The sequence below is a fragment of the Labrus mixtus genome, chromosome 11, assembly GCF_963584025.1.
Source record: "Labrus mixtus chromosome 11, fLabMix1.1, whole genome shotgun sequence".
NCBI classification, from domain to species: Eukaryota; Metazoa; Chordata; class Actinopteri; order Labriformes; family Labridae; genus Labrus; species Labrus mixtus.
Window position 1 is genome coordinate 9,810,584 of NC_083622.1, and position 26,726 is coordinate 9,837,309.

Consider the following 26,726-nt stretch of genomic DNA (forward strand, 5'->3'; position numbering starts at 1 on the left):
TTCAGATGTTTTTCTCGTTTACTCCCTGTATCCTCACTCTCAGCCGTCAGTTTGTGTATTTTTCTCTGTTGATTTTCTTTCGCTCCAGTCTTTTAGCAAACATGTATTTTAATCAACTTATGTTTGCTATCTGATCCGGGCACAGTCAATCCCCCCGTGTGGTGTGAAATTTGATTAAGGTAATTGGCAAGCGCTGGCGTGTGTAAACCATAGTGTGTACTCGTCTCCTCTCAGTATGTATATAGACAAACAGCCTTCAGGCAGACACAACAAAACGCCGGATCATTCTATATTCATAATCATTTAAGGGGTACATCTAATTGAAAGCAGTTATTTTTGAACCATCTTGATTTCATTCTTTTCTCATTTCATGCTGCGTTTCTTAATCCCAGAGAAAAACTAACAAGATGCAGATTTGGGACATGGTGAAATATAAACATAGGAGGGGATTGATGCCAAAAAAGTTGCCGGGACGTGACTTCTCCTACAAAAAAAAAAGGTTGACTGAGTCGCCTGTTTTTTTTAGATAAAACTTAGTTATTTGTTGTTGTTTGGTAAATTTCTGACAGAAGCCTGGTTTCATTTGTTGCATAGAAATCAAATTTGGCACCCTCTTTGGCAGTAATATAAACTCCGGGCAGTAAACACGCCTGAATGACACACTGCTTGATAAGGTGTGAGGTTTGCAGTTCGCATGACAGGGTGTCATCTGGATTGCAGCCTCTGCAGCGAGTCTCTCATCCTTTCCCTCTGAAATGCTCGCTTACAAGATCTCGGGCAAAGATGATTTTTTTTTCCCCCGCCTCTCTCCCCCTGCCAGGTGACAGTGATCGTGCTTTTGAAGATACTAAGTTATTCAAGCCTCTGGCGTTGCCCTAGACCTGAGACGGCATATTAGGATGAATCCTCCAGGCAAGACAGGAAACAAAAGAGCCAGTATCCGAGTGTTCAGACATTTGTGTTGAAGCTTAGCTCGAAAAAAGGAAAGAATGCGCCTTGATTTTTCTATGAGGCAAATTGACTCCTGTTGTAATGGGTGGTCTGGAAAATTGCAGCCATATTGATTGGGTAATGTTCAACACGGACATGTCGATAGGGTGTCTGAAAACCTAAGAACTCGGCCTCGGCTGGCTTTAATAAAGAATGACCCGCCTGGAGCGAGTTCACAGAAAGCAATGAGTCACTCACGGGAAATCTCTTCAAACTCCTCTGTGTTTAAGAGAAAGAAAAGCAAAAGAGGGCAACATTTTTTCTACTCTATTTTTAACTACTTCTCTCTCTCTTTCTGTTGTATTGAAATGACAAAACAAATTCCCCTTTCAGCGGCGTTTCTTTGGCTGCAGCCTGAAAACAACCGACGCAGTGTTTGTGCAGGTTTTGGGTTGAATTCATGTTTAAATGTTTTATACTTTTATAATGAACTGTGCAAATCCCAGCGTGGACAGATCGTGCATTACAAAACATACTCAGGACGGTCAGAGACGTGCGGAGCAGAGAGGAGGTGGACAGGAGGACAGGGGTGTTTGCTCCTTCACATGGAGGAGAGAAAAGAGGAAGAGGGAGAGGAGGAGGAGGAGAGAGAGAGTCTGTGATGAAGAGGGTGAGAGCTTATAGAGAAAAGAGAGAATCTGACAATGAAAGAGAGGTTTAGAAAGATTGGTGCCTATTATTCTCCGGAGAAGGGAATAGTCATAGAGGGGTTGGTTCCCATGGCAATAGCTCCCTCAATGTGTGTGTGAGTGTGTCTGTGTGTGTGTGTGTGTGTGTGTGTGTGTGTGTGTGTGTGTGTGTGTGTGTGTGTGTGTGTGTGTGTGTGTGTTTTGACGGCGTGCATTCAGGTCCTTGAGACTGTACGGAGACGAGGTTGACCGAGGCCATGGCGGAAAAAACCGCGCAGCCAACCAGAGCGCTGAAACGACGGAGGGTCTCAGACAGACACTATTGTTTACTCTGCCTCACTCATAACCTCTCGTCTTCCATATTTTTTGCTCCTCCCGCAGGCTCGCCATTATGCGCCGTCCTTGGGCATTCAAAGCAAATACAGCAAAATTCATTGAGTTGAAAAAGCAATTCCACCTTCGGCACCCGTGGCCCACTCTCCGGGAGGGAGCGAGAGTTTAGACGCGGAGACGGAGGTCTCTAAATGTATTGCACATTCGCTCACAGTACTTTGAGCTTCTTCTGTTTATGTAACTGTTTTCTCTACATTTTGTTTCTCAAATTAAAAGTTTTACAAATTTTGTTGAACTTGAATTAACACCTCGTTGACGGTGCTGCATTTTCCCCTTGGTGTCGAACAATGGTGATGAAGTTCTGCGTGTTTGTTCATGCACTGGTTGCGCGATATTTTACAGAGAGTTATGCACTGTCTTTAGTGTTTTATTCCATGAATGCTCAACAAAATCTTACCCCTACATATTTTACACAAACCCGCAAAATACCACCTGTTTCGATGCACACTCTTCCTTCTATTTTGTAATAATCGTTCCTGCATGTTTTAAGGTAGCCTCAAAATTATTTTTTTTACATTTTATTTGAGAGCGATGGTTCAAATATACATGCTGGACAAACTGAAAACACTAATCCAATGCAAGTGTATAGCGGATGCTAATTTGCAACACCTGTCCCTCGAAGGGCTTTTGTGTAAAAATAAGATTGAAACTGTTTTTTCCGCCTAACACGTGGTCGATGTAAAGTGACCTACAGTAAAGTCCCAATGTGTTTAGAGAGGTTCGGCACAAGTGACAACCTGCAGTGTTGAAAATAAAGCCAATGCAGAAGTGCAAAAAGGTGCAGTTCCTTGAATAGCCTCTAGAGGGTGGCTCCAAAAACCAAGGAATCATCCTTAGTGCCTGTTTTAAAATGACCATTTTGACATTGGAAATAAACATGTTTATGACCAGTGATGTGCAAGTTCACTCTTAAAATAAGTGAGGTCAAAGTTCGTCCTTTTTTTTTGGCATCAAACGTGGCTCAGTCGGAGTCGGTCGTCCCTTAACAGTAAGGTCAGTGGCTCGATCCCCAGCTCCTGCAGCAACATGTCCGAGTTGAGAATGAGTTACTTCTGAAGGTCACTTTAAAAGCTCAAGCTCAAGTCCATTTACCCATTTTTATTTTGGCAGTACTGAGCTTCTTTTTCAGAAGAGCCTCCTAATCTTCCATCCCTTGTTGTCGTCATCATTCACTCCCAGATATTTATTGATTCTCTACAGGAAAGGGCGACGAGGCCCGGGTTAAACCCAAAACTTTAATGAATAAACGTCGATTAAATTCATCACTTAACACAGTAATCACTCGTCACTTAACAGGCAGCTTGACTTCACATACACAGGGGAGCTTTGCAACTGACTTCATTCACTAAATGACTGTCCCGGAAACACATTCAGAATGAAAGCGTACAGGAGCATGTAGTCCTCGTTTCAACGGCCGTGGGTTTAAGTCCGACCTCGGCCCTTGGCTGCACGTCATCCCGCCCTCCTTCCAACATTTCCTGTCTCTCTTCAGCTGTCTTATCCGATAAAGGCCCAAAATACAACTTCAAAAAAGCAAATATAGATCAGGCTTTTACTTCAATAATCAAACCAGAAGAGCTACCATATTTTACATTTCAGGCCCGTGATATTCTACAGATGTAGCCACTGCATGTCTGATGCATGCCAGGCGCCATAAAGCCCACTTTGGCACACGCTGCTCGACAACACTGCGAGCGGCCATTTTCTTATTTTCATACAGTACTCAAAGCCCTTCATAGTCCCCAATCCGCTAGCCAAAGAGCCCTTTATTAGTATTTTGTTAAGTCTCTAGACTTGCTATATTCTGGTCACCCATAGCAACGATATGGTTAGGGTTACATTGCTGCAGATGGGTGCAAATTGAGTCTTCTTTCTATGTGCTGCAATTCATTTTTTTTTCTTAGGTATGAGCAGAAAAACAGTCTGATAGAACAGAGTCCCATCTATTGTGGTTTGTAATCGTGCGCCACGGGTGTCACTATTGTTGTCATGAAGAGATTTTAGCGCCTTGTATGTCAAATGGCTCCTCTAGAAGTTAGATGTTTGCTCCATTGTGGGAGACTGACAGATGCACTCAGCTCAGGTTCACTACAGTTAATGGATTCCATCAGCGACCCAGTTTCATTATGAAAATATGTGTGAGAGCTTCCATTGAAGCTTTTCAAGCCACTCATGCAGCCCCTCTTCTCCTGCCCTCCGTCAATGTTTGCCTGCTATCTTTTGAAAAGTGATATTTTCACCAAAATGTGTCAGAATATTGCTGAAGACGTAGTTTGTGTTTACCGCCCTCTAGCTAGGCGAGCTTTTTGTGTGTAACTCTCAGAAGATGTGTAAGCATGTTTAAAAAAAAAAAGAAAAGAAAGCAAACAACTCGCTGTGCAGGTGAGCGTGAGTGTGTATTCAGCCTCATGGGACCGACCAACTCTTTGACGCCTACAGGCAGGCTGTTTCAGACTCAGGTTTCTGGTGGTTTACATCATTAAATCAGTTTGAATGAAAGGTTTCTGTAAAAGTTATGTACATATAGCTGCGTACTGCAGGGTCCCTGTCAAGGAAAGGCAAGTTTATTTCTAGCAGTTCAAAGGGCTTCACGCAAGACATCAAAAGCGTCACTAAAACACCATTAACAATCGCAGAGACGGTTAGAATAAAGAGATACGACGTTAAAGGTACAGTCAGTAGAAATGTTTTAGCAGCTTGTAAGGAAAAACATTCAAACTCGGCCCCTCCTCCTGGGCTCCTCCTGCCTGTCCAACAGGAAGCAGACCAACTCTGCATCAACGGGTAGGGTAAAATCCAGTCAGAGGACAAGGTCTCTGCAGACTCAGTCACCACCACACATGTATGGAGGCACATTATTTTTTCTCTTTTTTTTTTTTAAGGAAAAAGCTAATGACTCTATTTCCAAGCAAAAAAAAGACATGAAAGAAAATATAGGATACATCAGAAAACACATTGATTGATTGATTAAAGAAGGCGATAAATACAAATCATAAATATCCCTCCATCCATCCATCCATCCATCCATTATCTTTAGCGCTTGTCCCGTTTGGAGCAGTCAGTGTTTTTCAGTCTGTATGTGGCTGTATTAAGAGGAGAGGTCATGATGTAAACATCCTGCCTCAGAGTCCATTGTTTTTCTTCTCTCTCTCTCTCTCTCTTTGTTTGATGGTTTTTTTTCCATCCTCTCTGCCCCAGTAAGACAAGGTGTAGAGGACAGAAGGAGGGAAGGAAGGAAGAAAAGGAAGAGTAGGTGATTTCCAGAGCGAGCGTGTAATCATTCTCAGAGAGTGACGCTGAAGGGTTTATTTTATTGGACACAGCACCAGTGGAAACATTGGCTGTTCTTTACTTTTAGGAAAAGGTGCTTCTTTAGAAGAAGAAAAAAAAAAATGATACAAGCATTTTCTTCTTTGTGTGCTTTGGTGGTTAAGGTCCGGTTAAAGGTATGCTACCGGTGCTGTCGCAAATCGCTACTAACTCTGGATTCCTTCAGTCAAGTTGAGTGATATTCATTTAAATTGGTGTGAAGAAATTCTGATGTGGTTTGTGTTTGGTGTCAAAGCATTGCAAACAGACTGCAGCACATTAGGAAACCAGACATGTTTATAAGAGGTAACTATGGAAACACCTACTACATGCATTGGCCTATTATTTTCCAGGATGGTACTTTGACTGTTGGCAGGAAACACAATGTGAAATGTAATCTCCTGTTTTCAAACTATATTAACCTTAAACATATTACCCCCACTGTGTGTCTGAACCTCGGGTTGCTGTTGTTGGCCGTTGGGGGAGGGTGGGGGGGGGGGGAGCTTGGATCTTGATTGTTACACAGGCACATTTTTATAACAATATTTTAGAGGAAGTCAAAGCCTGATACAGACCCAATCCATCACAGGTATCAGATTGAAAAGACAATCCTTGGTGCAGAGTGACGTTCGGTTTTATTTAGTGAAGAAGTACCTCCAAAAGTTTGCTTTGTGTTGCAGCAACTATTCCATGGAGAAGGGAACACAGAGAACACAGAGAACACAGAGAACACAGAGAAGATCAGTTTTCTGCAGAGTCAGTGGACTCAAGTTCTTAAGAGGCCATGATGACTTCATTGAACCTTAAATGACACACCTGTCTTTATTGATATCTACACATAATAGAAACTTGTTTGAGATATCACCACTGTCAAGTTCACTCTAGTGGCACTCTTCAAGTATGTAACGTTATATATGTCATGCAGCATTTCACAATAAAAGCGCCCAGGGTCGAGACACTCATTATTCAATAAGCTCTCTAAAGTACTGGAGGCGGCGTGCTCTGTCTCAGGTCGTTTTTGCGATCCTCCTTACCAGAGCAGGGTTTAGACGTTTACAGGAAATTCATTTTCCACAAGTGAAAGATTTCAATTGTTTTTCAAATTAACGCAGAGTTAAAAACAAATAAAAAACGGGGCGCTTGTGGCGCATTGGTTAGTGCGCGCGCCCCATGCATGGAGGCTGTAGACCTCCAAGCGGGCGGCCCAGGTTCGAATCCGACCTGTGGCTCCCTTCCCGCATGTCATTCCCTGATTTCTGACTCTATCCACTGTCCCATCTCTACAATAAAGGCACAAAACGCCCCCAAAAAAAACAGAAGAAAAACAATTTACGCAGATGATGAATTATGAGCAGATTAAGGGTGTTTTCACTTTAGGCACGATTGTGTCCTACCGTGCCCGAACACGAGTGCACACTGGTCAAATGACCTGGACTTTGGGGTCAAGCGTACTTGGATCAGGGCTCGGGTCTCTCATGTGACTCCACCCTAATAGACGTGTGTAACTAGCGCCTTTACTCTTTCGCTGTGAGCATGGACATGTGCATATGAATGTGTGTATTTCACCAATGTAAGAAAAGTATGTGAAATATACAGAATTTCTGAACGGCTGACACGATGACCACATCGTGAAGGTCTGCGTTCCTCGAGAGCTCTACAATTAAGAATATTTAGCGTCTACACAATAAAAGCACATGACAGTAAATGAAGTGTTCAAAAAGCCACCAGCAGACAACTTCTGTGGTGATAAAAGTTTGTTATGAAAACATCCCAGAATACAAACACCAACATGATATAGGCTATTATAATAGTGAGATAAGCAGCTGTTCTCAGAGCTGTGTCGGGGAGCTGATCTAATTAGTGCCGCTTGTAAATCGTGGTCAGACTGCTGGAGTAGAAAGTCTCTCCCTTCTTACAGCTCTGTGAGTCCCTCAGGCTGAACATTACGGATTCAAAAGTGGTCAGATGTTTGCTTAAATGATGATTTGAACTGATCACAACCAGCTGAAGTCGATCTACACGACATGACAAATGGCTCGCTTTCGGGAAAAGACAAGAAGTTAGAAGACGTACTAAAGGGGCAAAATAACTCATGCAGTGGATCCATTTCAACCCGAACACCTTCCCTGTTCTGAAGAAGTTGGTTGTTTATTCTTTTTGTGTATTTGATAGGGGCAGAGCATGTTGATGAAGATCAGGATACAAATCTGAAATCTAACTAGTTTAAATCTGTCCAGCTAAGACAGGTTACAAATTGTGTTCTCATTCATTCACAAAAACTTGCGCCTAACATTTTTGGGGTGCGCTGCATGTGTGAGCGCATCTTTCACTCAGACTTTAGTCAGAATTCTTCCTGCCAGGGGGGCACAGGTAGCCCTGTGGTTAGTGTGTGCGCTCCATGTACGGAGGCTCTAGTCCTCCCAGGGTCCCCCGGGTTTGAACCCTAGCTGTGGCTTCTTTCCTGCATTTCATTTCCCACTCTCTCTCCCTCTCTCTCTCTCTCTCTCTTCCCGATTTCTGATTGTATCCACTGTCTTATCTCTAAAATAAAGACATTAAAAAGCCCACAAATAAGCATCTTTTTCATGAAGATATCTGTTTATAGAGGCAAATAAATTATTGTCAGAATGCCGTTGATGGAGCTGGTATGCCATTAACATCAATAATATTCTGCTGCTGATACCCGATTGGTCAATCCACCTCAGACTAAAAATGTACAACCAGAACACTTCTCATGCTGAAAACACAGACCCACAAAATCTTTGTCGAAGCTTTAAATTAAGATTATACTGTATATTGATATAAAGGCAAATTAAAAATGTCATCTTAGCATCTTGGATTTCTACAGCATCTTATATTAATAATTAAATTCATATCTGACCTCGTGAGACCCCCCGCCACCCTTCCTGTTGACAAGGAAATCTTCTCGCTCTGAGCGACATGTGTGAATTAAAAACCCGAGAAACTTTAAGGGCCGGTGCTTTAAATTTTCAGGATCTTGTGAGCTATAGAAAGAATCATTAAAAAGAAAATACAAATATACAAGAAAAAACATGTTCCAAGTCAGAAATAAATCACTTAATACTTTGTTTCTGACCAATTTTTTTTTTTTTTTAAACGAGCGATAACATATCCCTCAGAGGGTTACGGGGCTGCATGTCACAGACGCACAGTGAACATGAGTCATTTGAAGCATTTACATCAGCTGTCAGTGCTGCTGTTCTTCCTGTGAGGTCGGTCTCCTCCTCTCATTTTCATCATGATGGCTGCTCTCTAACCACTCTGCCTCAGAGAGCCCTTTAGGCTACTGCTCCAATAAACTATGGATGATAGCACCGGACCAGCAGTACCCACCACAACACACAGCACAGCGCTCCACTCTACTCGTCAGAATAAGAAGATCAAAAGTCAGAAAAAGAGGGGCAGGGAGAGAGAGAGTGAGAGCAGGCTTTAAAGGCAGACTACATGGAGGAGAACACAAGAACACAGTGTCCTAATTAATGTCTTCCTACATTAATCCACTGTGAAACTTCCCATGCTGCTGGGTTTGATCTCAGCATCGCTGCTATCAAAGCCAGTTGAAACGCGGGCTTGTAATACAGGGAAGATGTCTCAGACAGCATTAAGGATAATTATTCACTGAAGTTTCTTTTAGTTCCCAACGCTGTGATGTCTTAAAGTACAGGTGGGATTTTTGTACCTCGCTTTCTTCATTGATGCTCGGCTAGAAACCTCAAAGTCATTACAAGAAGCACAGGGCGAATTTAAATCTCTCCAGCTCAGGATTTTTATGGAGCGATCGTTGATGAAATGACAGTTAATGTGAAGGCTCACAAAGACTCATCAGAAGTTTCCTGCTGCTCTGGGGCGCTGGTGGCACAGTGGTTAAATCTTTAAGAAGTATCCTGCTCTGCATGACTTTTTAGCCTATTTTAGCTTGTTGTTTTGGTTTAATCCCACGAGGGGAAATTCAATTGTACACTCTGTTATTGAGACATGCTACATACACACACAGGCTGAAATACACACACATGCACAAACAGGATCTATGGACATGCACTAATCGAGAGATATTAAGTGAGCAGCGAGCGCTCCTGAGCTCAAGAGCACCTCATAAGAGGGCAGGAAGTGTACTGACACCTCTCCTGCTATCAGGCAGAAAATGTCAAACAATAAACCTTTAAAAACATTAAATATCTAAATCAAACGTCTGTGAGGATCCTTCATTTTGAGTGAAATTTGGCGTCCCCTTTAAAACTCTGGTAATCTGGATTTTGTCATCCTTTCAAGTCTGTACCAAGATCAGGGTGATCCTATATCAAGTTTTTATTTGAACAAATGGGATAAAAGTGAGCTGGATTATGTGATCCTTGGTAGAAGAAAATCTGGATCATTTTTATCCGGCTCAAACCGTTTGAAAAACTGGGTCCTGATCTTTCCTTCAGGAGTTGGTGGAGACCAAAATAAGAGCCTGAAGGACGGCAAATATTGGATTTAAACTTGTCAGGAGACTGGAGAAACGGCTCCTTATACCTTCCTACAGTGTGTTGCTCAAAGTCTCACTGAAAAAACAACTTTGTAAAAGCAGCTTCACAATGCAATGAGTGAGTTTATCGACTGGATTGTAAAGTTCTTCTTCTTCCACAATGGAGTTTTTTAGCGCGCACAATGTGCTACATCACCATGAAAAGCAACAAAGAGTCTAAAGTGACCAAAGTTAACAAAGCAAACTAAGTCTTTAAACGGGCGTGATTGACAGATAGAAAACATGGGACAATGCATCTCCCTGATGTTGCCTTTCTCATACAGCACAATACAAAGTGCTGTGGGATGTTTTGGTTGTATGAGCCAAAGTTAAGTGCGTCTAGGATACAACAAAGCATCAGAACATCAATCTGGGCTTATGAGAAGAGAATCTTATCGAATAAAACCTCTTATCGAATAAAACCTCAACAAGCCATTAGCAAGAGACAAAAGATAGAACAAAAAGGCAAGAGGATCGTTGCTAATTCAGCAAGAGGGAAATCAATGGTCCTCTTCCTGTTTTGTTTTTGTTTTTTACTTCTGAAGCTATAGCCAACGTCTGTCTACCCGTGAAGCCTCAGTGACGCCCCGACTGTCATTCTCTGATGAAAGCTGGGTGCAGAGGAGTACAGGTGGGGGCATTTCTCCCGCCCCCCTCCCCCAGGAGAGGTCTGAGGCGAGAAACACAGTGACTTAAAAATCTTAAACCTCACACATTTCCTCTGTCAGTGCAGCTCTGAAACTAAAATGCTGTTAGCCTTCGCCTCACACCGCCTCCTCTTCGGGCTCAAGGAGCTATGCAAATACAACCCCTTCAATTTTTTTCTCTTCCACTTTGTTTTCTTTTCACACCCCTCCCTCAAAGCCCCCCCCAACCCCCCTCTTCCACATCCTATTGTTCTGACTACCTCTTCTCCATCTCCTGTAGACGACATGACAGAGCTTCGCCTCCCCTCTTGTTGTTGCTGCTTCTCTCCAGGGTAGGGGGAGAAATGATAAAAGCTATTTACAAGTAACTGTAGGCAACAGAGAAAAATCCAAGACACAGAAAAATAAATCAGGCTCGTTTTCTTCTCTTCTGTATTTCTTTGATGCCGGAGCCATTTGTGATGCCGTGTTGTGAACTGCAGCACAGAACAGCGCGGTCCTGAGTGACTATTTAGAAGGGGAGCGAAGCACTTTTTAGGGACTATGCCGACTCCTGCAGATTGTATTAGGCATGTTTGTTGTTGGAAATGGAAGAAGACATCAGTCCTGCTTGGAAACACACTGAGAGGCAGAGACACAACTCCTCAGTACGTCTCAATACATCCATTCATTTGGCAATCTGCCGAACCGAGACGCATGCAATAGAGGCAAGGATGGACAAATTCACAAAAGGATGAAGGAACTTTTTTGGGGATGCTACACTCTACCTGTGCAATTGAGACACAAAAAAAAGCACACATGAAAGGTAAAACGCACCCCTAACTACGCTGCAAAGCCAGGAATTGCTCGCGTGTCAGTGCTGTTTGCATGTTTATTCTACAGAGAAATTTAGAATCTGTACACAGGGGTTGTGATTTTCAGAATGTGAAGTGTGCTGGTTTCCGTTTGAAGTACATTTTTAGTCCGAGCTGAATTGACCAATTTGGTGTAGACAGGTAAAAATGGTCCATGCGGGCAACAATAAACATCCACGCTAATTCCACACCAGCAGTGGTGATTCTCGGGTCCTTTGGGGCCCAAAGTAAAAATTCATTGGGGTCCCCTCCAAACAGCGTTTTATCACCATTATGTCCGCCCGTGTCCCGACGCTTACTTGCCTTCCTCTTTCTTTTTCCACTCCCACGCAGATAATTCCTCTTCATTTTCCTTCGGTGACTTTCATTGACAAACTTTGGTTTTCACGGATTGCTTAGCTTAGCAGTGCATGGAGAGATGGGGCCCCCTTTAGGAAGGTTATTACTGTCGTTGCAAAATGTGCACATTTTGAGCCACTGCTGTGGGGGGTTTTTTTTGGGGGGGGGCACCAGTGGGCTAGTAGTGAGTTTGAATGCCCCATGTACAGAGGCAACAGTCCTCAAAATTAGATTTGTGGCTCATTTGCCACATGTCATTCCCCACTCTCTCTCACCCTGATGTGTGAATCCACCGTCCCATCTCTGTCACTAAGCCCACAATAATAAATCTTTAGAAGTTTTTGAGTCTTGACGACTGGCCTGACAAAGCTTTCATGTTTTACTTTTTGTTTTTTACAAATCTGCATCATGGTGCTGTTGTGGCGATCAAATGGTGTTCCCCTAAATTGCAATTAAATCACATTGAATGTGTTTGTTTACGGGCTCATATCGTTGAAGTTTGGAGAGAAGTTTGGTTTTCAGGCTCTCTTTTCCTGTTTGTATCTTTGAGTGTTTTTCACACCTGTAGCCTGTTTTTTCCGATTGAGATGATAAAATGAAGCATTTCCCCCTGGATCATCCTGTGTTCTACCTTCACTAGTAACATACCAACAAAATGAATCATTGGTTGACTTGGAGCAGCGAGGAGTTAGCGCATGAAGGAGAGGGACTTTGGCCGAGAACTCGGAAGGACGAACTCCCCTGGTTCAGAAAACTAGTTTGGTTCAGAGAATGTTGAATTTGAGTGAATATGTGAAGATCTGTGTTGCTGGTTGAGCTCAGTGTGGAGAGGAGATGCCCCATGAACAGGTCACAGGCTCGACCCCGTGCTGACGCTATTTGGTGCAAGTCGTCCCCCACTTTCTCTCCCAGCATTTTCTGTGTAAATTCGGCTTTCCTATCAAATTGAGGAAAAAAAGCCCCAACCAAAAAGACTTAAAAAATATGTGCAGATCTATTTTGCCAGGCTTCCCCCTCCTTCTCTCAGCTCTTCATTTAAACGAGGATCGAAGTGAGCTCTGTTTGTACGAGGTTTAGGTTCTCCTCTCGACAAACTCAAAATTAGAGCAAATTAAACTCAGTGGAAAACACTTCAGGTGCATGTTTTTATTGGAACACTATGTGCACAATATCCTTTTGAGATTCGGACGTTGAGACACGGCAGATAGTGGCGGCAAGTGATGCTCAGCTCATGGTGCTTTCAGCTTCTGCACTCCATTTTTTTTTTTTTTTTGTGAATTCGCCCCTCAGTGTGTTCTGGTATTAATCATGAGTCGGTCAGCTGGCGGTCTATTTCAGGGAGCTGTTCTCCGGCCTGCAGAGATACGATTGTGATGCATGTTGAGATTCATAAAACCAAACAAAGACTTTGATGTAAACACCAGAAACACTGACTCTTCTGAGCAATGAATCTTCTCCCTCATCACTCTTTCTCTCTCCCTCCTTTGACACCAGTGTGGTGATCACCTGTTATTTTATTCAACACGCTATAATTGTGGACTGTTTTCTCTAGACTCTACTTGCCAGGAATTACCCATAACCCACCCCACCTCCACCCCCGCGCCGATGAACAATCTCCAACCTGGCCAACCCCCGTTTCCTCTTACTGCCTTGATTGATTCTCACCTTTTCCATTCTTGCCGTTCACCTCATTAACGCAGCCCCCGTCTGCTCGTTTCCTATCTCGCCTCCCACTCCTTCCTACATCCAGACGTCCCCCACCCCCCCCCCCCCTCCAACCACCACCGCCCCTCCTCACTTCCTGTCCTGTCGTCTCTGGAGCGGCGGCCGGCTCGGATTCCTTGTCTCTGGCCAAGGCCCCCGCGCTGTTCTGTAATTAGTATGGAGCATAATAGAGAGGGTTCCTCATCAGCAAAGGTGGGAGGAGTGGGGGGGGGGGGGGGGAGGGCACTGCCGCCATCTACCCATCCATCCATCCATCCATGAGTTTAATCAGCGGCACACAATAGGATGTCACCTGCTCCCCGACACAGCCGCTGGAGAGAAGCAGTGATGCTGTCACAAACCATTTGGGGCGAGGCGTCTCTTCAGGGCCTCCTCTTCCCTCCACGGTTGTCTCCGTTAATTTGGTCTCCCTGGGAACGAGGAAGAGGGAACCCGTGAAGAATCAAGCTCATTTAGTCGCGTTTATTTATTTATTTACGGAGGCTTATCCGGCATGTTCTTCTTTATTGGTTTTCCGTCTGAATTCCCAGAGGGATCATGGATATTTGAGTGCATGAACGTTTGTTTTCATATGTGTGTGTACATGTCTGAATGTGTGTGTGTGTGTGTGTGTGTGTGTGTGTGTGTGTGTGTGTGTGTGTGTGTGTGTGTGTGTGTGTGTGTGTGTGTGTGTGTGTGTGTGTGTGTGTGTGTGTGTGTGTGTGTGTGTGTGTGTGTGTGTGTGTGTGTGTGTGTGTGTGTACAATATGTCACAGACTGGTTTTCTGGGAAAGTAAATGTTGGTCTTCCAAATTGCATCCATTGTGGTCCTCTGATGTCTGGATGTGAAATAAGTGTAACAACATTAACTGAAACTAACAGAGAGTAAAGGATTGTCAGAGTGAGCTCAGAAGCATGACTTCATGTGACTGACACCTTCTGTTGTTTGAGAGAAAGGACCATGCCATGCGCTATACTTTGTTTAGTCATTATCTGTTTGTGCTCATGAGCCGTGATGTAATAAGTACATTAAGGGGCGCCCGCAGCCTACTGGTTAGTGCGTGCATGATAAAATGTACTGCAGCTATTTAACAGTACTGCTACTTTAAATAGATTGGAGTAGGACAAACCAGTCAAATTTAAGGGTCTGCACATTTGGTTTTCTGAATTTATGAATATGAATTGAAACATTTGTAGAATAATGGCAGTGAATCTGAAATTGTATAAAATGGATTAAAAATCATCTGCAGGGACACATTTTAGTTAAAGGGCTTAGACAGAAACACACATGCATGTCTATATAACTTAATTCATACTACCAGTAAATATAAAGTGAAGGATTTCATTTCACACACATTGTTGCATTGTAGCTTTTTTTGAATGGATTTTAGATTGAGTCCTCTGTCACAACAGGTTGCATCCAATTTTTTAACACCACACATTGACGCTCACCCATGTGCACTGAATCACCCACTCATTTACACTCACACAGAGACAAGAAAGTGACAATGAAACACATGTCTCAGTGTGTTTTGTCTTCTTTGCAGGGTCCGTGCACAGAGACACACACACACCCACACACACACCCCCACACACACACCCACACACACTGTGGAGCCATGGGCTGCGGCCTGCGCAAGATGAAGCCAATGTCGGAGGAGAGCAGTCCGGGGAAGATTTACTCCACCCTGAAGAGACCACAGGTGGAGACCAAAGTGGGCGTGGCCTACACCTACCGCTACCTGGACTTCCTCATCGGCAAAGACGGTAAGATGTGAACTTTTTCAAATCTGCTTAAAGCAACTTTATGTAGGAGTTTGGTTTGATGTGCTTTGGCGTCGACCAAAGATCTCTGAGTGCTGCTGCACTGTCCAAACACACAAAGTGCTGTAAACATGTCCACCTCATAGACAACGTGCATTTGTTGACAAGCAGAGGGCAAAGAACCATGTCAAGCTTCGGTAATATTTCCAGATTTTTCGCATCTATGACTCTGCTAGCGCTTACAGCTGGTTGTTAGTCAACAGTTTGCATGTGGAGGATTTGTAGATGTATTCAACTGTTGCTAGGATGTCTACAGGATGTGGCTAACATGGAGAGTGTAAATGATTACATTAGTTGAGCGAGGTTTTTCAGGCTTTTCTCTTATAGAGTTATACATCTAACTTGAAGATTAACAAGGAAAGGGCAACTTTTTGGCTAAGATTGATTTATGTCTTTATTTATTAATATGCAAACCTGAGACATAACCTGGGTAAGATGTTTTGCTGCAACCGGTAAAGCTGCTAAAACATGAGACAACGATGAAACCAAGAAGATGACCTCGACCCCGCTGCCTAAGTTGCATAGTGCTTATAACAGGCGACTGGGTGCTCTGTGGACAGGGGAGAGACACTATTCTACCTGTTGAAAGTCATTACCTTATTAGATTGACTTTGAAACTACTATTTTAAGGTTGCTGTTTTTTAAACCGGAGACTGCTTTATGTTATAAAACAAAAAAAAAACATTATTTAAGTTAGATCAGATTCAACCTGTTGCCTTCCTGTCAGGTTGTTTCATGTGTATCAAAAAGACGTCTGCTTTCTGCACCGCTCTTGTTTATTAATCAAATGTTAAAAAAAAAAAAGCAAATGTGGGAGTCCAAGGCGGATTATACTTAAGTATGTTTAGATGAAGCCTCAAATCCCTTTGATTTCTGAGGGAGTTTTTCTTCCAAACAGAGTCAAAGGCACCAACTTGAACAGTATAATGCAGAATTCTAGATATGTGCTATTGATCAGCGGTCCCTACAGCCTCTTTTTCCAGATATGTTATGGTAATTTTTCTCTACAGAGTCGTAAAAATGTCTGAATTATTGGTCCTTCCACATGCACAGTTTAAATCATATGAATAGCTCAGGGCTTTTGGCATTATGCTGCCTCATACCTCTGCACGAAGAGACGGCAATATGCCTCACACATTTAGCAAACGGCTGCTATGCACTGCGATCTGCAGCTTTGTCCTGAGCAGAATCTCTTACTGACTAATGCCTCCCGTAGTGTGATTAATCTGCCTACTCCTCTCTCTAAAAATGCCATTATACCCTACGTATTCCCAGTGGAAAACCACAGAGCATTCAGATGCAGAGCAGATCTATCATTGTATATGGAAGAACATCACACTTGCTGTAATTTTCGTCAGGATTTTGTGGTAATGATCAAGTGTTAATTAGCGCCTGCTCCCTGTCTAGCAGCCACTGTTGTAATTTCTTTTCACAAAATTAGTCAGTCATGCCTCCGCGTTGTGCTAATGATATAGAATTTTCCAACCGAATCAACACCAAACAGCCTGCTGGCAGCGATCAATTATGTATGGCAGCGAGTCCAACTCTGCAAGACGTGGAAACAATAAAGAGATTTTCTTTTGTACAAGGTCGCAGGTTTTGATCCTCACAGAAACATGTTTCAGTTTCAGTATTCAGTGGGTGAGACACCGGCCTGATTCTGGCTCGGGCAAACACGTCAGCAAGCAAACTATGAAGGTGTTGCTCACAGCCGGACTTCATCTGAGGCTCCTTGTGCTGTGGATGGAAATATGGAAATGAATCAGTTAGAGCGATAGCTTCCCTCCACACACACACACACACACAAGACAACACACACATGCACACACACACACACACACACACAGACAAACAAGGCCAGTGGAGCCCCCTCCCCTCCCCTCCCTCCTGTCCTCAGTTTGAGGTGTTTATGAGATTGGAGGTGGGTGTTGCTTCCGGAGTTGTGGAGACCTAAAGTGAGACTCAGGAGAATGTGTGTGTGTGTGTGTTGTCTTGTGTTTGTGGAGGGATGCCATCTCTTTAACTGATTCACTTCCAGCCTATATGTGGAGGAGTTTTAATGTGTGTCTGTGTTGATTTAAAAGTAATGAAAGTATAGATTGTTTAGATGTTATGGATTAGATGAAGTCAGAATCTGGCAACTTTCGATGGAGTCTAGAGACTTGTGTTTTTATAATATCAGGGTATATTGCGGACTGGGCGGACACTGGTTGAGACCACCACTGATATTTTTCCATGTTATTACTGTGATCAGAAGGAAAACGCCCTTTATTAAAGAACATCTCACTTTAATTCATTCAAAAATGTGACTTTTATCCCCTGGTTATGGCCCCAACCTTCCCGGTGTTTCAGTCTAAGAGTGACACGCCCACTGCGTCTCACAAGATGATGATTTTTCAGTGATATCTACAGTCTCGGTCTCGCCCTGCCTTGGTCTTGGTCTTGGTCTTGACTCGGTCACAATCCCTAAATGTCTCGGTCTTGGATCACTCGGGTCCCCGGTATGTCTTGGTCTCGGCTAGTTTGGTCTTGACTACAACACTAATATAACCTGATAACTTCCTTTATGAAGGGGTTCACGTTGTTGAAGTCGTGGCTAAGTTGATCAAACACCATTCTGGACAAGAGTTGTAAGTGAACATCATCAGATAAATCCAACAAATAACAATTTATAGCGGCAGGAACCCATTGAGAGTTATAGAAAGACCCTTCTACTTGGCACCGGGGTCCTGCAGAGATAACAACCCGCTGACTACACATGATCTCTTGCTCATTAGACTTCTTGTAAACTAAGTTCCAAAAACAGAATGACTTCCTGAGCAGCAGCTTAGTAGACAGCACAGGGGTTTAAGGTGGAGGTAAATCTGAGGACAGGTGTCAAATGAGGATTGGATTAAGGTTGAACGTATTTATCGGGGGCCGTTAAAGTTGAGGTGAGCAAAGGGGAAATGAATGTGTGCAGGAAAGACTCTTTGTATTTGTGTGTGTGTGCCAGGGGAGAGTCGTGGTGCTATATATAGCCATCACTCGGTTATTTCTGCTCATGACAGTTATAGCTGAATTGATGGTGGTGGTTCGTGGGGGGGTTGGTATCAGCAGTGGAGGAGGACAAGAGGAGAGGGAGGGGGGTTGGTGGTACGGGAAGCAGAAAGATGTAGTGCGCGGCGTGTTTGCTCTGACAGTTGATTAGTCTCCATTAGTTTGTCAGGATGACTGGACTGGATGGATGAAGGAGCCGGGGGGGAACGTGGGCGTCCGGGACCCACGCGGGCATTTACAACCTCCCTCGTATGGGACCTGACATGAAGGCGGGGCAAAGACGGGAGGAGGGAGGAGGAACCGGTGCCTCCCTTTTATTTGTCAAACTGCATGTCTGGCTCATGGCCACATCATTATCTTGAAGTCTTCTCCGTCATGGTGGGGGTTGGTACTTACTGTAATCAGTTTCCTCTTTCTCTGTCTCTCTGTCACTGTCACCACGCCTCTGTCTGTTTCTCTCTGTTGTCTTAAAAATGTGTCTGTGTGTCTGTGTGTGTGTGTGTGTGTGTGTGTGTGTGTGTGTGTGTGTGTGTGTGTGTGTGTGTGAGAGAGAGAGAGAGGGGGGGAGATAATGTGTGTGTGTGTTTGCCTAAGGAGAACAATATGTTTGATAAATCAGAGTCTTGTTTGGCGCTCCAGAAGCTGAAGTTATTTTGCTGCATCAGCAGATTTTTAGGGTAAAAAGGTTAGCCTGTTACTCATTGCTGTAAAGACTTTGTTTCAGGTATGTAAGTGAAGGTAATGACTCATGTCTCTGGCTTTTCTCTACAGGAAATATTTAAGAGGAGGCACAGATTATGAATATGAGAATAGTCACTAGAGCTGTAGGGTTTACACATGAAATGATTGTTTCATACATGACAATGGACTTTCTGCTTCAAGCTCATGTGAGGAACATCCAGCTGAAACAGAGTGATATTTATAATAAGGTCTCTTAATGAGCTTCAAATGCAAATTAGACCATCATCAGCATAAAGGTTGATTTTTCTCTATTTTTGCAATCTAAGCAAGGGCGTGTCTAGACCTTTTAGACCGGGGTGGCCCAACTGGGGCACTGACTCGTGCAGGGTGGCCTGAAGTTTGTGCGCACACACATGAATGAAAAGCAATTATTTATAATTTCTGTCTGCACTGATCACACTGACTTTTAAGTAACACAAGATAATACAACGTATACATCTTAATCCTTCAAAAGGTGTACGTCAAAAGTCGCAATTTAATACCTTCTAAAAATTGTAAACAAACATCTGCACCCTGAAAACTCTCAGCTACCTGTTGCAACACAGCCTGAAATGTGGATTTGAACATAATTTCCCACCTCTGGCAAGGCAATTGCCAATCAGAGTTAAGGATTTTAGGGGTGGCCAATAAGATTTCAAGGGGGGCCCATGACACCTCTGGCCAACCCTCTGGAAACGCCCCTGAATCTACTGTAAGTGCCTGAAACCACTGTAATTGGGTCTAATAGTCCTGATAATTTTCCTTTTAATTTGTTATTTTATGCTATAAAACGGAATAAAATTGCATGATTGACATCTATGTTGAGGAATGTGGATTCTGTGTGCACCGGATTAGCAGAGTACAGCCGAAAACCTGTGACAGAAAACATAACAACACAGGAGTAATTGAAATTTCTTAACTGTGAATGTCTGCTTCAAATCTACAGTTTCAAGAATCTGTTCCGATGTTGGCTAAGCCCACCTGACGGGCTTTTGACATTTTACCTGTAAATTAAATGGCTGTTTCCGTTAGTAGGAGTGGCTCTTTCAGCCGACTCCTTACTGCGCAGACTTCGGTTGTAAATTCTCAAAATGTCCGCTCCTGTCGCGGGGATATTCTGGCTTCATCTTGTTAAACGGGAGGAGATCCATTTGTATACACAGTCTATATGCGTTACGCTCAGATTGGATATTGTATGACTGGATTACACAGGATGTCACTTGTTGTAATTTTACAGTAACACTGCCGCCTTTGATGCCAGCATACAGATAATCTGACAAGAAATCTAACATAAATAGTTCTGGAGGGTTTTTGCAGTAATAGGAAGGATTTCTGTGTTTGACTTCCTGTAACCCCTGTGACGACCCTGCATGACCCTTCTGCACAGGCCTCCCTCCTGAGGTAGACTGATCTCCGTCTAGCTCCTCCCCTGTTGCACACGAGGGGCTTTACTTACTTTATAGTGTTTTGTAACTCAAAAATAGATCCATGTTTATTTGATCCTGTGAAGCTTTTAGCCGTGCCAGAGAACATTATGCATTCAGAGTGGTTTCTGTTTTGCGTAAAGGGAAGGAAATTGTTTCTTTTTTGCTAATTTGTCCAATTCAGGCACAATTTTCTGTGTCAGTGTGTAATTTTGTAAGATAACAGAAAGTCCTTTTTTTTTTTTTTAAATAAGAAAGCCAGTAGCAGCAGAAGCATGTTCTGCATCAGCATTTTTAAATTGAGGCTGCCTTTTTGCTTCCCCGTCTTCTCGCTCTTCTTAGGAAATATGCCCTCATGTTGTTGAGCTCACTTCTATGTGACTGCAGCGCTGTGAATAATGTTTGTAATAATTTCTCACCACAGTGTTTGATCATAGCTCTCTGGAACTGCCACCACAACCGCCCCACAGGCCTCTAACCAGCCACCGAATGTACAAAAAAATAATGCCTTTCTCTGCAGAAGCCTTGATGAAAGAAAGAGTAAATCGTAGGTAATAAAAACCATCTGTGCTAGATATCAGCGCAGGACCGGCAGTTGTTGTTGTTGTTGATGTAGCTTTCTGGAGCAGCCTCATGGTCACTCTGCTACCATTCAATCACCTCTGTAGAGCCACTGGAAAACAAAACGGAGAGTGTGTTTGATATTGAGATCATGACCCTACGGGGAGCTGGGAAAACGCCTCGTATAGTGGTGTGAGACGATGTGGAAAGAAGCCATTTTAACAAAAACACAAGCACATCAGAGCCCGGGGGGGGATGTGTGGCGTTAGGCGTGTGTTCGGCGCCCCGAAATGTGATTTTGAAATGTTAAAAAAATGTCAGGAGAAATGAAAATCGTACTCAACACGTCGAATCTCCGCAACAGGAAGGTCGGAAATATTGGAATTATGAAGATGTCGCCCTTGACATCAAAGCCGCTGAGCAGACAAACGCACGCATAGGGTTTGATATCATCTCAGGATCCAGACATGTCATTTATATGCAAAATCCCCTGAAGCCCAGGGTCCCTTGTTAAGATGAGCTTTATCAATGGCGGCAGGTGAGTGACACGCAGGAGCAGCCTCCCCACCCCCACCCCCCGTCCCCGCTCCACTCGAGTACGCGACGGAGCCGCGGGAGAGGTCAGAAGGAACGCCGCACGCCGGAGTGGCTTTCCGAGGGGAGATTAGTCCTCGGATGGCGCCGGGGGTTGAGGTGGGAGGGGGAGCTTGGATTTATCCCCTGGCTTCTGAGCTCGAGAGGTGGAATTGAATCGCAGTTATTGAAGGGGAGAATGACATTGAAGACTGAATTCACGGTCATCTGCTTTTTACATTATATTTCCATTATAGTCCTGCTGCCCAGGGTGTGTGTGCGCCGCTCAAACCAAAACATGATTGTAAATTAGATGCAGGCAGTCAGGTGATGATTATACATCGGAATATGCTGAACTAATGTTCCAGGCCTCTTTTGGAACAGACCCGATCCCCAACCTGATCCTTACTGATGAATGTGATTACTGCTGAATGAAGGAATATTTTTGAAATGTGAAAATCCAGCGTATAGAGAAGCACCAAATCACAAATAATTATGTTCCTGTAGTAAAGTAGAGTAGTCTGGTGCTTCATGTCTCCCGCATTTTTCATTTTGCTGGTAAACACAACAATCAAACTGGGTACTCATCGTCCCCAGTAGCTCACACTAACTGCAGGACGTGATGTGTTTATGGTCACTGCTTCTACCTACACTGCAAGCCACCGCCGGTGTTCAGTGTCTGCCTGTCCAACAGGAAGCAGGCCTACTCGGCATCCGCAGGTAAAAAGCCTACTGAAGGTTTACCATTGTTTTGGTACGAGCTTAATCACCTTATCTCACTATGAATGTAGTTTCTCTTCTTTGGGGCGATGTCCACATCCGTCCTATTCATCACTTGGAATCGTGTCCAATCGCTGAATTGTATCCACTCCTAAACTCACCTGTGTGCTGTCATTCCCTGGGGTAAACACACCAGCACACGTCCTGTGTCAACCAAAACAAATCCAGTCAGAGGACATGCAGGGTCTCTGCAGACTCAGGGACCACCACACATGTATGGAGGCCCATAAATGACGATTGAACAACATTACCTTTGTATAGGTCTACATGTCATTTTTTAGGAAAAAGCGTCTGACTCTTCCTTTAAACAACACTCGTTTAAAACTATTTGTACCTATACATGAGTAAAGAATGTGAATAATTCAGCCACCTCTGATTAATATGCATTAGCTGTCCATGCTGACAGTACAAATTCAGCCCTGTGTCGCTGCTTCTTGTTTCTGGCTGCATCCGTACTTAGCTGCATACTAAGTGTATGCTTCTTGCATTGTTTGGAGCCCAGTCAGGCAGCAAAATGCCACGCCATCGTTTGCTGAGACAAAGATGTCAGAGCAGCGTTTTAGGCGGGTGACAGAGCCGGGGCTCAGCAGGTTCCACTCGATGAGCTTCAAACGGCTGCAACTGCTGACAAAGTTTTCAGCAACAGGAAACTGCTCGGTTCCTTCCCCTTTCTCCCCCCTTCCACCCCCACCTTCACTGTCTCTCGCTCTGCACTGTGGTTAAGATTAGCTTTACTTATTGTAATGCTTCATATTTTGTGCAGACTATTTCCTGTGTCTGAAGGCTTTGTTATTTCAGCTAACTATGCTGAGCATTTTGTATGTTGTCGCAGCCAATGCAATTTCCCTCCCTCTGAGTTATATTCCACTCAGTGATTAGATTTTGAATGTTCCGGCCTGCAGGACAAGTGTGCGACAGGATTTCTCGATTGGGTAGGAAAAAAAGTCAGAGGGTCAAGAACAAAAGAGGAAGCAAAAGCGTAACACCGAGATGGATTCAAAGATATTTAAAGTTAAGTAAATCTTCAGGGGTATGTTGATTTATATCTAAAATCCCTCCAGGATGTCTGAGATTTTGTCGTGACTGCACTTTCTAAAACAACCTTGTGCTGCTGCTTGAGTAAGAAAACACATCCTGAGGCTCTCTGGGTTTTGTTTTTTGAGATATGAAAGTTTCTGCATGTGGGTGGGGAACCACCGTGCGTCATTAGATGAGTAAGTGAGTGTCTTGAAGAGAGAGGAAATGAGGGGAGAAAGACAGAAACCGAGATAAGAGTCTGTGTGCGCACACATGTAGTTTGCGGACATGTTTTTTTTTAGTCTCAGAAGCTCTGTTTGAGGCTCTGTGCGTGTTTGTGTTGTGTTTCGGTGTGCGTTTGTACACAGCTGTTTTCTCCAGCCTGCCTGCTTATTGCCTCCTCTAACCTCTCCTCTGCTGTTCTCCTGACAGACAATCCGCTCGAGCGCCCCCACAAAGCTTTATTGGCTCTTATTGCCATCTCACTAAGATCCAATATGCCAGTATTGATTGTGTTGAAATGCAATCAGGGGTCCACACAGAAGAGAAGCAAACAATCTAAATTTAACCAAACACCTCCGCCGGCCTTCTGCCCGGCCCTGAGAGCGCCTCCCGGAGAGGAACAAATGTATTTACGTGCGTGGAGATGAATGGTGGAACGTTCACGTGGACAGAGCTATTGTTAGACGCTCTCCCAAGAAGAATGTGAGGTCGCACAAGCAGAATGTACAGGAAGTGACCTCAGCCTCGACCTCACTTCCTGCCAAGTGGGGTGCAAGGAAAAAGTTTTTGAGCTTAAATGTCCGTTAGTGGACAAAATGAACTTAATTACAGAGTACAAATGAGGACTTTGCCCCAGTGTAAAAAATAATTTTTAAAATGAAGTGAGTTTAAGTTTTGAAACCTATACTTCAGTGTGATTCTTTGTTGGTAGGTGTGAACGTTGAATTGTGTGTGTGTGTGTGTGTGTGTGTGTGTGTGTGCGTGCACATACATGAGCGTGTGGAAATCCACTGTATGTATTTATATTGCTTAATTACTGTTATTTTAAAGGGAGAATGTGCGACTTTTTGATCCAGTAGATGTCGCCCTTGAGCACCAGCATGAAACCAAAAAAAACTTCTGTTTGGCCACACCTCCGCTAATTCTGAAGCCTCCAACCGTCCTCTACTTGTGTTCGCAAAGCAGCGGACACAATTGTCCAGTTGCCTGTGCTCTGCATGGATGTGTTAGCATGCTAATGTTAGCGCTCTTTAGTTAGCTCTTAGCTTCACATTACATGTTAATTTACACGGAATGACCGAGACTTAAAAACGCTTAAAACACATTCAAATAATCAGTGCTTATCTTCTTCTTCTTCTCTCTAGTCCTTGACAAAAACAGCTTTTATACACAAGGTCGTCCCGTTTATGTAAACACGGCTCTGACAACAACAAAGCCAGCGGGACTCGAGCTTCTCGCTGATCGTAGACAGTCATGGCTCAGAGAGACATTTACACTTGATTTCTGCTGTATTTATGTGTAACATGTCGCACATTCTTCCTTTAATAGTGTTACTGATACTTCTTTCTACTTTTTGCGTTGGGTTTAAAATGGGTTTGTCAGCTTGAGTTTATAATGTATCTATAACACTACTATAAATAACGTAAAGAAAAGAAAACTTGGGAATTACAACCCGACTCAGCAACATTCCCACACGGGTGGTGAAATGATACAGGAACCATGTGACCTCTCTGCCGAGGTGAAAACAAACAATCATCAAATCTGAGTTATGAGTTCTTCCATATTCACACAATGAAATAACAAAACGCACACTCTCAACATTTCTGTTCTTTGGTGGAGCAAAACAGAATGCTGGGAACACGGTGAATAACTATGATTATTTGTCAGCTTGGTAATGAAATTCTCTGCCGCCCGTCCTCTGTGCAAAGTTATAAATGACACCTTCTGTGAAACTGTGTGTCCTTTTCAAATCACTCAACACACAGGTAAGGAGGGTGTTGGATTATTTGTTTACAAATGTCCTGAATTCATTTTGGGCAACATGTCACTACCTGATACTCAGCATTCAAATCTTTTACAGGGGGGGATGATCAGTTTGCTTTTCTCTTTTCTACCATAGCTGCTATTAGTCATTTTGTCAGAACAGGTGTTTTCATTTATCAGTAGCATTTCTAAACAAGTAATGAAAGGCTTCAGTCAGCAAAAGCAAACTTGGCTCTAATGAGTTTCGGTGCATTCACTGGAGCTTCAACAACACCTTTATGTGGGTGTTTGGCTTTGCATGCTTCGTCCTGCAGGAACTGAATTTTCTTTTTATCAGAGGCTTGGAAAACTTTACACGAGAGATATAACCCTAACTCCCCAACCATAACCCTTAACCCCCATTTCCACACACTTTGTGCACGCCGTAGTCCGTCAGGAGTCTCGATAATGGTATCAATATCAATAAAAATGAACGATCTCCATCCCTACATCTCACTCTGTTTTTTCTCGGAGTCCTGCTTTTTTCTTTTTCTTTTTGCGAAGATGACAGAGCATGAAGCAGAGATTTACAGATATCCAAACAGGCCTTTTGCAAACACTTGTGGTTTCTTCTTATGCCAAATATATTCCCACTCCCATTTACCAGCTCCAGCTGAGACTTCCAGACCCTCTGAAGTCATGTGAGACCCTCCCACCACTCTGGACGTGTTAAGGAGTTGGAAGCCGGGCATTTTTCAAAAGCGTGTTTGAAGTTTTCTCTCTCGTTAGTATGGATTGGCAGAAGCAGTGTGGCTCTTTTCTGCTGCGCTGCCTCCCACTGCTCGACTGCTTTTTAGTTAAGAATCAGCTCTCAAGAAGATCGACCAAACTCAAGGCATCAATAAGACTGAAAAATGCCGCTGTTTTCTTAAAGTGTATTTGACAAATGGGGGGAGAAATACATGGAGAAACGTTTGTGGAGCTAACTCAAACTGTGCCGATGAAAGCAGCATCTTCCAGAGCTCTGTGAGTCATGCTTCCTCTCGCTGCGTCTACAATGGCCCCGCAGACCTATAATGTGATTTCGTTCCTGCAAGCATTGACTAACAATTTTCCCGGGGCCATTGTCAAACAGAAATAGAGAGGCTTCAAACCTGCTTGTGTTTTCAACCCATCACATCAAGGGGTTGGCATTCGAAAAGTAAGATGCTGATTGGGGTCAATTTGCGTGCACTTTACAGTTTGATTGCACTCGCGCCCGTGTGGGATGCAGAGAGCGATTTGTTGGTGTGATGAATTTGCGGTCACGGAGGAGAGACGATGGAAAAGCAATCACGGTTCAATGTCCCCAGCTGCAACAAGGACGTATAATTCTCCATTCTTCTGTGACGACGGGCGATGGCAGCTTGATAGGCAGTTTATGCTGCATGATG

At 43.6% G+C, this 26,726-nt stretch overlaps 1 protein-coding gene across 1 annotated transcript in view; it reads left to right on the plus strand.

The window, feature by feature from the left end:
- Positions 1-14,500: 14,500 nt before the first annotated feature.
- Positions 14,501-26,726, plus strand: part of LOC132983539 (raftlin-like) — a 114,633-nt gene continuing 102,407 nt past the window's right edge. The window contains exon 1 of the mRNA XM_061049882.1: positions 14,501-15,157. Coding sequence (XP_060905865.1) covers positions 14,845-15,157 — 313 coding nt within the window. The 5' untranslated portion in view covers positions 14,501-14,844. The remainder of the gene's footprint in view (positions 15,158-26,726) is intronic.